The following is a 16,013-nucleotide window of genomic DNA, read 5'->3' on the forward strand; positions in this document are numbered from 1 at the left end:
CTGGCAACATCCTGGTGAATCTTTTCTGAACAATTTAATAATACCCTTCCAATAGCTGGGTGACCAGAACAGCACACAGTTCTCCAACAGCGGCCTCACCAAAATCCTGTGCAACCTCAACATAACATCCCAACTCCTACACTCAATGCTATTGGAGGCAAACGTGCGAAACACCTTCTTCACCGACCTGTTCCCCTGTGACGCAACTTTCAAAGAATTACATACCTGAACGCCAGATCTCTCTGTTTGACAACACTCCTGAGGGCCCCACCATTAACTGTACATGTCCAGCCCTTGTTTTTGTTCTATCAAAATGCAACACCTCACATTTATCCAAATTAAACTCCAACTGGCACTCCGTGGCCCATTGGCTTGATTGATCAAAATCTCTTTGTAATCTTAGATAATCTTCTTGACTCTCAACAATACCAACAAATTTAGTGTCACCCACAAAATTACTAACCATACTTCCAGAATTCTCACTCAGATCATATGTATAAGTGATAAACGCCAGCAGAACCAGTGCTGATCCCTGTGAAGCACTGCTGGTCAAAGGCCAACAGTCCAATAAACAACGTTCCACCATCACCTGCACTTATTTACTCCGTACTCCACCACGGACCAGGATTCCAGACTTCATCGGAACCAGTGTTAGTGGGTGGGCAGTGTTAGCGGGTGGGGCAGTGTTAGCGGGTGGGGCAGTGTTAGGGGGTGGGACAGTGTTAGGGGGTGGGACAGTGTTAGCGGGTGGGCCAGTGTTAGGGGGTGGGGCAGTGTTAGCGGGTGAGGCAGTATAAGGGGGTGGGGCAGTGTTAGGGGGTGGGACAGTGTTAGCGGGTGGGGCAGTGTTAGGGGGCGGGGCAGTGTTAGGGGGTGGGGCAGTGTTAGGGGTGGGACAGTGTTAGGGGGTGGGGCTGTGTTAGGGGTTGAGGCAGTGTTAGGGGGTGGGGCAGTGTTAGAGGGTGGGGCAGTGTTAGGGGGTGGGACAGTGTTAGCGGGTGGGGCAGTGATAGGGGGTGAGGCAGTGTTAGCGGGTGGGGCAGTGTTAGCAGGTGGGGCAGTGTTAGGGGTGGGACAGTGTTAGGGGGTGGGGCTGTGTTAGGGGTTGAGGCAGTGTTAGGGGGTGGGGCAGTGTTAGAGGGTGAGGCAGTGTTAGGGGGTGGGACAGTGTTAGAGGGTGGGGCAGTGTTAGGGGGTGGGGCAGTGTTAGGGGGTGGGACAGTGTTAGCGGGTGGGGCAGTGTTAGGGGGTGAGGCAGTGTTAGCGGGTGGGGCAGTGTTAGGGGGTGAGGCAGTGTTAGGGGGTGGGGCAGTGTTGGGGCGGGGCAGTGTTAGAGTGTGGGGCTGTGTTAGGGGTTGAGGCAGTGTTAGGGGGTGGGGCAGTGTTAGGGGGCGGGGCAGTGTTAGGGGGTGGGGCCATGTTAGGGGGTGGGGCAGTGTTAGGGGGTGGGACAGTGTTAGGGGGTGGGACAGTGTTAGTGGGTGGGGCAGTGTTAGGGGGTGGGGCAGTGTTAGGGGGCGGGGCAGTGTTAGGGGGTGGGGCAGTGTTAGGGGGCGGGGCAGTGTTAGCGGGTGGAGCAGTGTTGGGGGTGGGGCAGTGTTAGGGGGTGGGGCAGTGTTAGGGGGTGGAGCAGTGTTAGGGGGTGAGGCAGTGTTAGGGGGTGGGGCAGTGTTAAGGGGTGGGGCAGTGTTAGTGGGTGGGGCTGTGTTAGGGGTTGAGGCAGTGTTAGGGGGCGGGGCAGTGTTAGGGGGCGGGGGAGTGTTAGGGGGCGGGGCAGTGTTAGGGTTGGGGCAGTGTTAGGGGGTGAGGCAGTGTTAGGGGGTGAGGCAGTGTTAGGGGGCGGGGCAGTGTTAGGGTTGGGGCAGTGTTAGGGGGTGAGGCAGTGTTAGGGGGTGAGGCAGTGTTAGGGGGTGGGGCAATGTTAGCGGGTGGAGCAATGTTAGCGGGTGGAGCAGTGTTAGGGGGTGAGGCAGTGTTAGGGGGTGAGGCAGTGTTGGGGGTGGGGCAGTGTTAGGGGGTGGGGCAGTGTTAGGGGGTGGGGCAGTGTTAGGGGGCGGGGCAGTGTTTGGGGGTGGGGCCATGTTAGGGGGTGGGGCAGTGTTAGGGGGTGGGGCAGTGTTAGGGGGTGGGACAGTGTTAGTGGGTGGGGCAGTGTTAGGGGGCGGGGCAGTGTTAGGGGGCGGGGCAGTGTTAGGGGGTGGGGCAGGGTTCAGGGCGGGGCACAGTTAGGGGGCGGGGCTGCCTGAATATTGACAGTTGTGATAGAAAGCGCCTGCGATGAGCCGGAACGCACTTACCAGCTCCGCTCTCGTGTGCTGTGCAAACCCAATTGGGACAATTCCATAAATCCCAATCGCCAACAGGCTGATCAAAACGTGAACAAATGTGACCCAATAAGTGAAATACGGCCTGGAAGAGAAGTACCAGTTAAACACACAGTTCAACAGAGACACACCCACACCCTCACTCACACTCACACTCACAGACAAATGCACACAGACACACCCACACAGACACACCCTCCCACACACACACACACGCACAAATCCTCCCACACACACCCTCCCTCCCACACACACAAATCCTCCCTCCCACACACACACTCACACACACCCACACACACACAACCCCTCTCACACTCTCCCACACACACTCACCCTCCCAGACACACAAACACTCTCCCACACACACCCCCCACACTCTCACACACCCTCCCACACTCTCTCAAACATACAAACACCCTCCCACACTCTCCCAAACACACACACACCCTCCCACACTCCCTCCAACATACACACACACCCTCCCACTCTCTCTCTCACACACACACCCTCCCACACTCTCTCAAACACACACACACCCTCCCACACGCTCTCAAACACACACACACACCCTCCCACACTTTCTCTCACACACACACACCCTCCCACACTCTCTCTCACACAAACACCCTCCCACACTCTCTCTCACACACACACACCCTCCCACACTCCCTCAAACATACACACACCATCCCACACTCTCTCTCACCAACACACACCCTCCCACACTCTCTCAAACACACACACACCCTCCCACACGCTCTCAAACATACACACACCCTCCCACACTCTTTCTCACACGCACACACCCTCCCACACTCACTCGACACACACACACACACACACACTCCCTCCTGCACTCTCTCACACACCCACACCCCCCACACTCTCTCTCACACACACACACACACAACACCATCCCACACACTCTCAAACATACACACACACCCTCCCACACTCTCTTTCACATGCACACATCCTCCCACACACATACACACACACCCTCCCACACTCTCACACACACACACACCCTCCCACACTCTCTCTCACACACACACGCCCTCGCACACTCTCTCACACACACACACACCGTCCCACACTCTCTCAAACATACACACACACCCTCCCAGACTCTCCCAAACACACACAAACCCTCCCGCACTCTCTCAAACATACACACGCACCCTCCCACACTCTCCCAAACACACACACAGCCTCCTACACTCTTTCAAACACACACAAACACCCTCCCACACTCTCTCAAACATACACACACACCCTCCCAGACTCTCCCAAACACACACAAACCCTCCCGCACTCTCTCAAACATACACACACACCCTCCCACACTCTCCCACACACACACACTCCCTCCCACACTCTCTCAAACATACACACACACCCTCCCACACTCTCCCAAACACACACACATCCTCCCACACTCACACACACACACACACACACACACACACACAGTCCCACACTCCCTCAAACATACACACACACCCTCCCACACTCTCTCTCACACACACACATGCTCCCGCGCTCTCTCTCACACACACACACCCTCCCACATGCTCTCAAACATACACATACACCCTCCCACACACTCTGAAACATACACACACACCCTCCCACACTCTCTCTCACATGCACACATACTCCCACACACATACACACACACCCTCCCACACTCTCTCTCTCACACACACACCCTCCCACACTCTCTCCCTCACACACACACACCCTCCCACACTCTCCCAAACACACACACACCCTCCCACACTCTCTCTCTCTCATACACACACACACACACAGTCCCACACTCTCTCTCACATGCACACATCCTCCCACACACATACACACACACCCTCCCACACTCTCTCACACACACACACACCCTCGCACACTCTCTCTCTCACACACACACACCCCCACACTCTCCCACTCTCTCTCTCACACACACACACACACACACACACACACACCGTCCCACACACTCTCAAACATACACACACCCCCTCCCACACTCTCTCTCACATGCACACATCCTCCCACACACATACACACACCCTCCCACACTCTCTCTCACACTCTCACACCCTCGCACACTCTCTCCCTCACACACACACACACCCTCCCACACTCTCCCAAACACACACATACCCTCCCACACTCTCTCTCACACACACACACACACACACACACACACACACACACACACACACACCCTCGCACACTCTCTCCCTCACACACACACACACCCTCCCACACTCTCCCAAACACACTCACACCCTCCCACACTCTCTCACACACACACACACACACACACACACACACACACACTCCCTCCTGCACTCTCTCACACACACACACCCTCCCACACTCTCTCTCTCACACACACTCACACACACACACACACCGTCCCACACTCTCTCAAACATACACACACACCCTCCCACAATCTCTCTCACATGCACACATCCTCCCACACACATACACACACACCCTCCCACACACTCTCGCGCACACACACACCCTCGCACACTCTCTCAAAGACACACACACACACACACTCTCTCACACGCACACACCCTCCCACACTCTCTCTCACACGCACACACCCTCCCACATGCTCTCAAACACATACTCACCCTCCCACACACACACACACACACACACCCTCCCACGCTCTCTCTCTCACATACACACACACACACACACACACACACACTCTCTCTCACACACACACACCGTCCCACGCGCTCTCACACACACACCTCCTCCTACAGCCACCCGTACTCTCTCACACTCTCCCTCCCACAAACACTTACACACCCCCTCCGCCACACCCCCTCTTTGAGTCGATTTGTAGCTTGGGTTCTGGATGAGATTGTAGACGTACTCACCGAGCCGGTGTTTTTGATTGCAGACGTTTCATCACCGTGCTCGGTAACATGGTCAGTGCACCTCCGGTGAAGGGTCCCACTTGGTATCTATATGCCTCGGTTTGTTCTCTGGTGTTCCCCATTGTTTTGTGTTCTACCATTATGCCCAGGAATGGGTAGTCAGTTGTTGCTCTCTTCTTCTTTAGTGAATTTTATCCCGGTGAGGATGTTGTTTAAGTGTCTGTGGTTTTCTTCTAGTTTTGTGTGTTTAATAATCACGAAGGTGTCATCTACATATCAGACCCAAAGTTTGGATTGTATAGTGGGGAGCGCTGACTGTTCTAACCTTTGCGTTACTGCTTCTAACGTCACTCCTGATATTGGGGATCCATTGAGTTGTTTGTATATGTTGTCATTGAAGGTGAAGTGGATTGTGAGGGACAGATCTCGTATGTTCATGGTGGTGCCATTATTGATGTTGTTGGTGTCCTGGGTTGCCAGCTGACATGATTCGTCTAGAGGTGTAGCAATTATTTCTTTGGCCAGGTCGATATTTATGGATATAAATAGTGCTGTTATGTCGAAGGATATCATCATCTCGTACTCTTCTGTTCTGGTGTCCTTGATGATGTTGAGGAATCCTTGAGAGGAGTGGATTGAGTGGGTCATGTTGTCAACTGAGCATTTCAATTTCTGTTGTAGTTGTTTGGCAAGTCTATATGTTGGTGTCCCTGGTTGTGAGCCAATGGGTCTGAGGGGGACTCTGGTTAGTGTGCCTTACACTGGTAAGATTACAATGTTCCCATCTTTTCTGAGTCTTTCCCGGGCTTTCCTCTCCTCTGTGTTGAATGTAAGTGGAAAAGGAAGTGGAACACATTCAACAGTCTTACTTCTGTGGTGGGCAAATATTTGAGAGGATTCTGAGAGATAGTATTTATGATTATTTTGAAAAGTGCAGTTTGATTATAAGTAGTTGGCACATCTTTGAGAGGGGCAGGTCATGCCTCACAAGCCTGATTGAATTCCTTGACAATGTGACAAAACACATTGATGAATGCAGAGCAGTGGGTGTGGTGTATATGGATTTTAGCAAGGCATTTGCTAGGGTTCCCCATGGTAGGCTCATTCAGAAAGCAAAGAGGCATGGAATTCAGGGAAATTTGCCTGTCTGGATACAGTATTGGCTGCCCAATTGAAGACAGAGGGTGGTAGTAGGTGGCAAGTATTCAGCCTGGAGCTCGGTGACCAGTGGTGTTCCACAGGGATCTGTTCTGGGACCCCTGCTCTTTGTGACCTTTATCAACAACTTGGATGAGGAAGTGGAAGGGTGCGCTAGTAAGTTTGCTGATGACACGAAAGTTGGTGGAGTTGTGGATGGTGTGAGGGGCTGTTGTAGGTTGCAACGGGACATTGACAGGATGCAGAACTGGGCAAAGAAGTGGCAGATGGAATTCAACCCAGAAAAGTGTGAAGTGATTCATTTTGGAAGGTCGAATTTGAATGCAGAATGCAGGATTCTCGGCAGTGTGAAGGAATAGAGGGATCTTGGGGTCCATGTTCATAGATCCCTCAAAGTTGCTACCCAAGTTGATAGGGTTTTAAAGAAGGTGTAAGGTGTGTTGGCTTTCATTGGCAGGGGAATTGAGTTTAAGAGCCGTGAGGTTATGCTGCAGCTCTATAAAACCCTGGTTAACCCACACTTGGAATATTGTGTTCAGTTCTGGTCACCTCATTGCATGAAAGATGTGGAAGCTTTAGAGAGGGTGCAAAGGAGATTTACCAGGATGCTGCCTGGACTGGAGGGCAGGTACTATGGGGAAAGTTTGAGTGAGCAAGGGCTTTTCTCACTGGAGCAAAGAAGGATGAGAGGGCAAAGGTTAAATAGAGATTGATGGGTGCGTGGAGTGGGCTGCCAGGGGTGGTAGTAGAATCAGTTACATTAGGGACATTTAAGCGACTCTTGGATAGGCACATGGAGAATATAAAATGTAGGATATGCAAGGTAGATTGATTTTGGAGTAGGATAATAGGTTGAGACAATATTGTGGGCCAAAGGGCCTGTACTATGCAGTACAGTTCTATGTTCTATGTTAACACAGAAGAGAGGAAAGCCCTGGAAAGACTCAAGAAAGACAGGAACGTTGTAATCTTATTGGCAGAGAAAGGACATATGACAGTAATCCTCTAGCATATATAGAAAGACCACACATATGGGCCAGACACTGAATTACACCAGCTGCCACCCCAATGCCCACAAACAGAGCTGCATCAGGACACTATTTAGATGGTGTACAACACATTGCAGCAACTCAGAACTAGACAAAGCAGAACAGGAGCACCTACACGGAGTCTTCAAGAGGAATGGATGCCTGAAAAGCACAATCCGCCATTACCTCTGAGACAGACCACAACAGGAAGACACAACACGGCCAGACTCACTAGTCATCCTATGGTACGTCAAGGACATTTCAGAGATGACCACAAGACACTCAGTACAAGTGTACAAGTGAAGTGGGATCACCTGTAGTGCAACATGAACCCAAGATCCCAGCTGGGGCCATCCTCATGGGTACAGGACGTAGCTATCAGCCTCTGCTCGGTGAGTCTGCATTGTTGTGCACCCCAAAGTCCGCCTTGGAGGGCACACTCACACACACACACACACACACACACACACACACACACACACACACACACACACACACACACACAGACACACACACACACACAGACACACACACACACACACACACAGACACACACACACACACACACACACACACACAGACACACACACACACACACACACACACACACACACACAGAGACGCAGACACGCACACACAGAGACGCAGACACACACACACACACACACACACACACACACACACACACAGACACACACACACACACAGACACACACACACACAGACACACACACACACACACAGAGACGCAGACACGCACACACAGAGACGCAGACACACACACACACACACACACACACACACACACACACACACACACACAGTCTCTCTCCCTCACACACACACACACCCCACATCACATGAGACAGAGCCATGGAGAGAGAGAGAGGGTGGAGGTAAACTGATGGTGAGAGGGTTTGATGAATGGCCTACCTGTGACTCCTGATATCGTGTAGTTTGGTTTGGATGCTGTAGCTCAGGGCTCGGCGATATCTACGATTCAGCCACCTCCCGACCACCCCGAGTCCATATTTACGACTTTCCTTATCAAATGCAAAATGCTTGACTTGTGACACAATGCGTTTGCCTCTCCTGAACTCTGTCTCACCTTTCAACACCTGTGTCTGGGATTCTCTGGTAAGAGCACAACAGCATTAGAGAAGAAAGAACTCTCTTTACAAGGATCATATCACTGATTGTTGCTTGTATTAAGAAAAGGATACTCGAAAACAGGGCAAATTCCTCCAGAGAAAAGTACATACACTCAACTACAACTCCACACAACCGCCCTCCCCCCAACATATACACACACACAGAGACACACACACAGACACACACACACACACACACACGCACACAGACACACACACACACGCACACGCACACGCGCGCGCACACACACGCACACACACACATATGCGCGCGCACACACACATGCACGCACACACACATGTGCTCACACACACACATGCGCACGCAGACTCACACACATACACACACACACATGCACACGCGCACACACACACACACACACACACACACACACGCTGAAGAATTACAAATGTTGTGTCTCATTCAAAAAAAGGTTAGGTTAAGGGTTCTTACCAGTACCTACAAGCCAAACATTTATTTATCAGTGGTGAACAGATATTTAGAAATGGATATACAAAGTCAAAATGAACAGTCATAAGACCATAAGACAAAGGAGCAGAAATGAGGTCATTCAGCCTATCGACTCAGCTCTGCCATTCAATCATGACTGATACGTTTCTCAACACCATTCTCTCACCTCCTCCCCAGAGCCCTTGATCCCTTTCACAATCAAGAACCCATCTGTTTCTGTCTTAAATATACTCAATGACCTGGCCTCCACAGCCTTCTGTGGCAGTGAATTCCATAGATTCACCACTCTCTAGTTACAAAGAACAAAGAAACAAAGAAACCTACAGCACAGGGACAGGCCCTTCAGCCCTCCAAGCCTGCGCCGATCAAGATCCTCTGTCTAACCTGTCATCTATTTTCTAACGGTCTGTGTCCATTTGCTCCCTGCCCATCCATGTGCCTGTCCAAATATATCTTAAAAGACGCTAACATGTCTGCATCTACCACCTCCACTGGCAATGCGTTTCAGGCACCCACCATCCTCTGTGTAAAGAACTTTCCACCCATATCTCACTTAAACTTTCCTCCTCTCACTTTGAACTCATGACCCCTAGTAATTGAGTCTCCCACTCTGGGAAAAAGCTTCTTGCTATCCATCCTGTCTATACCCCTCATGATTTTATAGACCTCAATCAGGTCCCCCCTCAATCTCCGTCTTTCTAATGAAAATAATCCTAATCTACTCAACCTCTCTGCATAGCTAGCACCCTCCATACCAGGCAACATCCTGGTGATCCTCCTCTGCACCCTCTCCAAAGCATCCACATCCTTTTGGTAATGTGGCGACCAGAACTGTACACAGTACTCCAAATGTGGCCGAACCAAAGTCCTATACAACTGCAACATGACCTGCCAACTCTTGTACTCAATACCCCGTCCAATGAAGGAAAGCATGCCATATGCCTTCTTGACCACCCTATTGACCTGCATTGTCACCTTCAGGGAACAATGGACCTGAACACCCAGATCTCTCTGTTCATCAATTTTCCCCAGGACTTTTCCAGTTACTCTATAGTTCGCCCTTGAATTTGATCATCCAAAATGCATCACCTTGCATTTGCCCAGATTGAACTCCATCTGCCATTTATCTGCCCAACTCTCCAGTCTATCTATATTCTGCTGTAGTTAAAGAAATGTTTCCTTATCTCCATTCTAAAGGGTCTTCCCTTTACTCTAAAGCTGTGCCCTTGGGTCCTAGTCTCTTCTGCTAATGGAAACTTCTTCCCAACATCCACTCTGTCCAGGCCTTTGAGTATTCTGTAAGTTTCAGTTAGATCCCCTCCCCTATCCTTCTAAACTCCATCAAGTATAGGCCCACAGTTCTCCAACATCCCCCATACGTTAACCTTTCCATTCTTGGGATCATTCTCACGAACCTCCTCTGGAGGACCACTGAAGGGCCAGTACGTCCTTCCTGAGGTATAGGGTTCAAAATTGCTCACAATACTCTAAGAGCAGTCTGACTGGATCCTTATAAAGCCTCAGAAGTAGATCCCTGCTTTTCTAAATTAGTCCTCTCAAAATAAATGCCAACATTGCATGTTCCATCCTAACAATGGGCTCAACCTGCAAGTTTATCTTAAGAGAATTGTGGATTAGAACTCCCAAGTCCCTTTGCACTCAGATTTCTGACTTTTCTCCTCACTTAGAAATTAACGACTCTATTCTTCCTACCTACGTACGTGACCTCACTTTCTTATGTTGTACTCCATCTGCCACTCCTTTGCCCACTCTCTTAACCTGTCCAAATCCTTCTGCAGCCTCCCCACATCCTCAACACTACCTGTCCCTTTACCTAACTTTGTAGCATCTGCAAACTTAGCCAAAATGCCCACAGTTCCTTCATCTAGATCATTAATGTACAAAGCGTAAAGTTGTCAAGTATACAGTGTAAAGTCACATCATTGGCCCTTTTGGAAGTCACCAGCTGCAATCCTGAGAACACACCTTTTATCCCCACTCTCTCTGTGCCAAACAGCCAATCTTCTATCCATGATAATGGGAACTGCAGATGCTGGAGAATCCAAGATAATAAAATGTGAGGCTGGATGAACATAGCAGGCCCAGCAGCATCTCAGGAGCACAAGGATGCTGCTGGGCCTGTTGTGTTCATCCAGCCTCACATTTTATAATCTTCTATCCATGCTGGATAGCCATGTGGGCTTTGACAAGGGGTCGCACAGGGGTCTGTTGAGTAAGGTTGAAGAAGGAGTAAGGTTGAGTCAGCAGCCTCCTGAGTAGCCCCTTGTCAAAGGTCTTCTGGATGTCCAAGTAGATATTATCCATTGGCTGTCCTTTGTCTAACCAGCTTGTTAGTGCCTCAGAGAATTCTAAAGATTTGTCAGGAATGACCTCTCCTTGAGTACCATCCACTTCCAAATATTCAGTCCCACGCAATGGACTCCACAATCTTACCAACGACCAAGGTTAGTCTCATCTGCCCACAATTTCCCGTCTTTTGCCTTACTCTTTTTTAAATGGGGGGGGGGGGGGTCGTGGGGGGAGGTGGTGCAAAGGAGGTTATGTTAGCAACTTTCCAGTCCTTTGAGACCCTCCTTCACTGCAGCAAGTTGAACCGAACTGTTGAACTAATTTTTATCAGATGAAAGTAGCCAACTTGAGTTTGTGAAATGCAAATCTTCTTTAACAAATCTGATGAAGTTTCCAGTAATGTAAGAAAAAGACTGGAGAGGACAGCATGTGTCAGAGTTTGTGTTTATGGATAAATTGGTACATTTCAGTCCTGTCAATAAAGTTAAAGTCCATGGAACAGGAGCTCAGTGACAGGATGGATATGATGTTTGCTGCATGACCAAGAACAGGGAGCTGTTAATGGTTGTTGTGTTGAACTGGAGGATAGAATATAGAATTCACAATTAGGACCACTGTTTTTATTGATATCCATTAATGATTTAGACTTGAGTTCAGAGGAATGAGGCATTAAAGCATGAAAATGAAGCACTGTACTTGCAGGATAACTTGTGATTCATTTAAGAATACACCAAATCCCTCTGCACTACAATATTCTCCAGTCTCCATCCACTTAAACAATATTCTGCTTCACTATTCTGCACTGATTATTTTTAAGAAATGATTACGTAGACTTATAGAGGCCAAAGGTGTCAAAAGATATGGTGAGGGAGCTGGAGTTTAGCTTTCAGATGAAGGGTCATGTTGAATGGTAGAGCCACCTCAATGGGCTACTCTGACTCCTATTTTCATGTTTCTGTGTATCAAGTGGGTGTTACCATTGACCAGAAACTGAATGGAACTCACCACATAAACACAGTGGCTGCAAGAGCAGGTCAGAGGCTGGGAATACTGCAGCGAGTAACTCACCTCCTGACTCCCCAAAGCCTGTCCACCATTTACAAGGCACAAGTCAGGAGTGTGATGGAATACTCCCCACTTGCCTGGATGGGTACAGCCCCAACAACACTCCAGAAGCTCGACACCATCCAGGACAAAGCAGCTGCTTCACTGGCACCACATCCACAAACATCCCACTCCCTCCCCCACCGACGCTCAGTAGCAACAGTGTGTACCATCTACAAGATGCAGTGCAGAAATTCCAAACCCACATCGGCTTCCATCTAGAAGCAGAACAGTAGCGGCAATATTCTAAAACTCCCTCCATATGTTACATTTATTCTCTTATAGGATGTGGGTTTGGCTGGCTAGGCCAACATGTGATGTCCATCCCTAATTGCTCAGAAAGCAGTTAAGAGTCGAATACATTGTTCTGGGCTCAGAGTCAGATGTAGCCTAGACCACGTAAAATTGGCAGACGTCTCTCCTGAAAGGACATCATTGAACTTGATGTTTTTTATGATAATGGGCAATGCTGACACAGTCATCATTACATTAGTGTTTTTAAATTCCAGATATTTATTGAATTGAAATGCCATGCCATCTGTTGTGGTAGGATTTGAAGTCATGCTCCCAGGATATTAACCTGAAGGTTGTGGATTACCAGGCTAGTGAGATTACCGCTACTCCACAACCTCCTCTTAACTAACAACATTATGTGTGTTCATACACCAAATGGATTACAGTTATTCAAGTAAACAGCCCACTACCACTTTCCCAATTGCACCAAGGGAGCAGTGCTGAACATTGTATAATCATCGGCGAACATCCCCACTTCTGACCTTATGGTGGAGGGAAGGTCATTGATGAAGCCGCTGAAGATGGTTGGGCCGAGGACACTATCCTGAGGAACTCCTGCAGAGATGTCCTGGAACTGAGATGTTTGACCTCCAAAAACCACAACCATCTTCCTATGTGTCAGGAATGTCACAGCCACTGGAGCGTTTGCCCCCTGATACCCACTGATTCCAGTTTTGCCAGGGTTCCTTGATGCCACACTCGGTCGAATGCAGCCTTGATGCCAAGGGCTGTCACTCTCACCTCACATCTGGAATTCAGCTCTTTTGTCCATGTTTGAGCCGAGGCTGGAACGAGGTCAGGAGCTGAGGGGCCCTGGTGGAACCGAAACTGGGCGTCACTGAGCAGGTCATTGCTGAGCAGGTGCTGCTCGATAGCCCTGTTACTGACACCTTCCATCACTTTACTGATGGTCGAGAGGAGACTGATGTGTGTGGGGGGTGGGGGGATTGGTGCTAATTAGCCGGGTTGGATTTGTCCTGCTTTTTGTCTACAGGATATACTGGGGCAAGTTTCCACATTGTCGGGTAGATACCAGCGTGTAACTGTACTGGAACAGCTGTGCTAGGGGAGCGACAAGTTCTGGAACACCAGCCTTCAGTACTATTGCTGGGATGTTGTCAGGGCCCATAGCCTTTGCAGTATCCAGTGTCTCCAACTGTTTCTTGATGTCACGTGGAGTGAATCGAATTGGCTGAAGATGGTATCTGTGATGCTGGGGACCACTGGAGGAGGCCGAGATGGATCATCCACTTGGCACTTCTGGCTGAAGTTGCTGTGAATGCTTCAGCCTTATCTCTTTGCCCTGATGTGCTGGCTTCTTCCATCACTGAGGATGGGGATATTTGTGGAGCCCCCCCCTCCAGTGAGTTGTTAGTTATCGATAATAGAACATAGAACATAGAACAGTACAGCACAGAACAGGCCCTTCAGCCCACAATGTTGTGCCGACCATTGATCCTCATGTATGCACCCTCAAATTTCTGTGACCATATACATGTCCAGCAGTCTCTTAAATGACCCCAATGACCTTGTTTCCACAACTGCTGCTGGCAACGCATTCCATGCTCTCACAACTCTCTGCGCAAAGAACCTGCCTCTGACATCCCCTCGATACTTTCCACCAACCAGCTTCAAACTATGACCCCTCGTGCTAGCCATTTCTGCCCTGGGAAATAGTCTCTGGCTATCAACTCTATCTATGCCTCTCATTATCTTGTATACCTCGGCTCATTAGCAGTGAAACCTTCACCTCGAACTTCTTCACTTCTGGACCTGACAATTCCAATGCATTCCCTGATGGAGACCCACATTTGTCCATTGAACACTTGAGGTCGTCTAAAACTCCACTGCCTGAGTCTCAACTTGAACCAATTCCTATTCTCTGTACTTTCTACCTGACTGATACTATTAACAGTAATTTTATTAAATTCTCATTTTTGTTTACAAATCGTTACTTGGCTACGCCTATCGCTATTTTGGTAATCTCCACCAGTCCAACCATACTTCAGGACATCTGCACTCGTCTAATTATGTCCGCTTGCCCACTCTTGATTTTAAACGGCCCACTACTAGTTGCCAAACATTTAATTGTGTCGGCTTCAAACCCAAGAAGAGACTTCCTACACCTTCAGCGAGCAAACTCACATCCAGAACCTCAACCCAAGCAACAAATCCTCTCAAAACTCGCTAACTTCCTACACCTCTTAGCCTCTGTACATTTCCTCTTTTAAGGCACTTTTTCAAACAATCCTCTTTCATCAAGCTCTTGATCATCAGAACTAACAACTTAATAAGGCTCAGTTGTATTCTGGGATCGTTAATACTCCAATCAGATGCCTTCAAAGTCTCCCTCCATTAAAGAGATTTTATAAGTGGTTGAAGTCATTGCCAAGCAGAGGGGGACGAATTGGGGAGTTATTTCAAAGAGCTACGATATGCCAAACGACCTCCTTCCACTGTTCCCTCTAAAGCTGCACAGCTGTTCAGTCTGTGGTTGCATTAACTTCCAGCTCCAGAAGCTATTACCTTAGACAGACATTGGCGATTTAAGCAGAGCCAAGGTAAACAAGAGGGAATGTAACTTGACCCTTCAGCACTGCAAAGCCTAGATCTGATCTGAGATAATAGGAACTGCAAATGCTGGAGAATTCAAGATAACAAGGTGCTTCTAGGCCAGAAACGTCAGCTTTTCTGCTCCTAAGATGCTGCTTGGCCTGCTGTGTTCAACCATCTCTACATCTGATCTGTTGGTTGTGGGATCACTTAGCTGCCACTGCAGTTTGGCACATTGTAGTCCTGTTTTGTAGCTTCACCAAGTTAATGACTCATTTTTCAGTATGTTCTTACTTCTTGTTTATTCCAAATCCTCCTGACATTCCCTCCTGCACACTCCATTGAGCTAGGGTTGCTGGTAAAGGTTGAGTGGGGGATACGCCAGGGCATGAGATTGCAGAATGTGCAAGGTCAGTCCAGGGAAGACGGACAGGTCAAGGAGGTGGGAGGAGGTAGATGTAGGAAATGGAGGTGTGGCTTGGGGTGGGAGGAAGGGATGGGTGAGAGGAAGAACAGGTTAGGAAGGCAGGGACAAGCTGGACTGGTTTTGGGATGCAGTGGGTGGAGGGGAAGAGCTGGGCTGGTTTTGTGATGCAGTGGGGGGAGGGGACGAACTGGGCTGGTTTTGGGATGCGGTGGGGGAAGGGGAGATTTTGAAGCTTGTGAAGTCCACATTGATACCATTGGGCTGCAGGGTTCCCAAGAAGAATATG

The 16,013-nt window shown here is 49.2% G+C and overlaps 1 protein-coding gene across 6 annotated transcripts in view; it reads right to left on the reverse strand.

Moving 5' to 3' along the window:
* The window catches only part of LOC125463856 (inactive rhomboid protein 2-like), a 120,031-nt gene that overhangs the window by 34,542 nt on the left and 69,476 nt on the right, over positions 1 to 16,013 (reverse strand). For all 6 annotated transcript variants that reach the window (XM_059653861.1, XM_059653862.1, XM_059653864.1 and 3 more), the window contains 2 exons: positions 8,350 to 8,550; positions 2,298 to 2,409 (listed from right to left, as the gene is read on the reverse strand). In XM_059653861.1, the coding sequence (XP_059509844.1) occupies positions 2,298 to 2,409; positions 8,350 to 8,550 (313 nt within the window). The remainder of the gene's footprint in view (positions 1 to 2,297; positions 2,410 to 8,349; positions 8,551 to 16,013) is intronic.

This window comes from Stegostoma tigrinum, chromosome 22, assembly GCF_030684315.1.
Source record: "Stegostoma tigrinum isolate sSteTig4 chromosome 22, sSteTig4.hap1, whole genome shotgun sequence".
In the NCBI taxonomy this organism is placed as follows: Eukaryota; Metazoa; Chordata; class Chondrichthyes; order Orectolobiformes; family Stegostomatidae; genus Stegostoma; species Stegostoma tigrinum.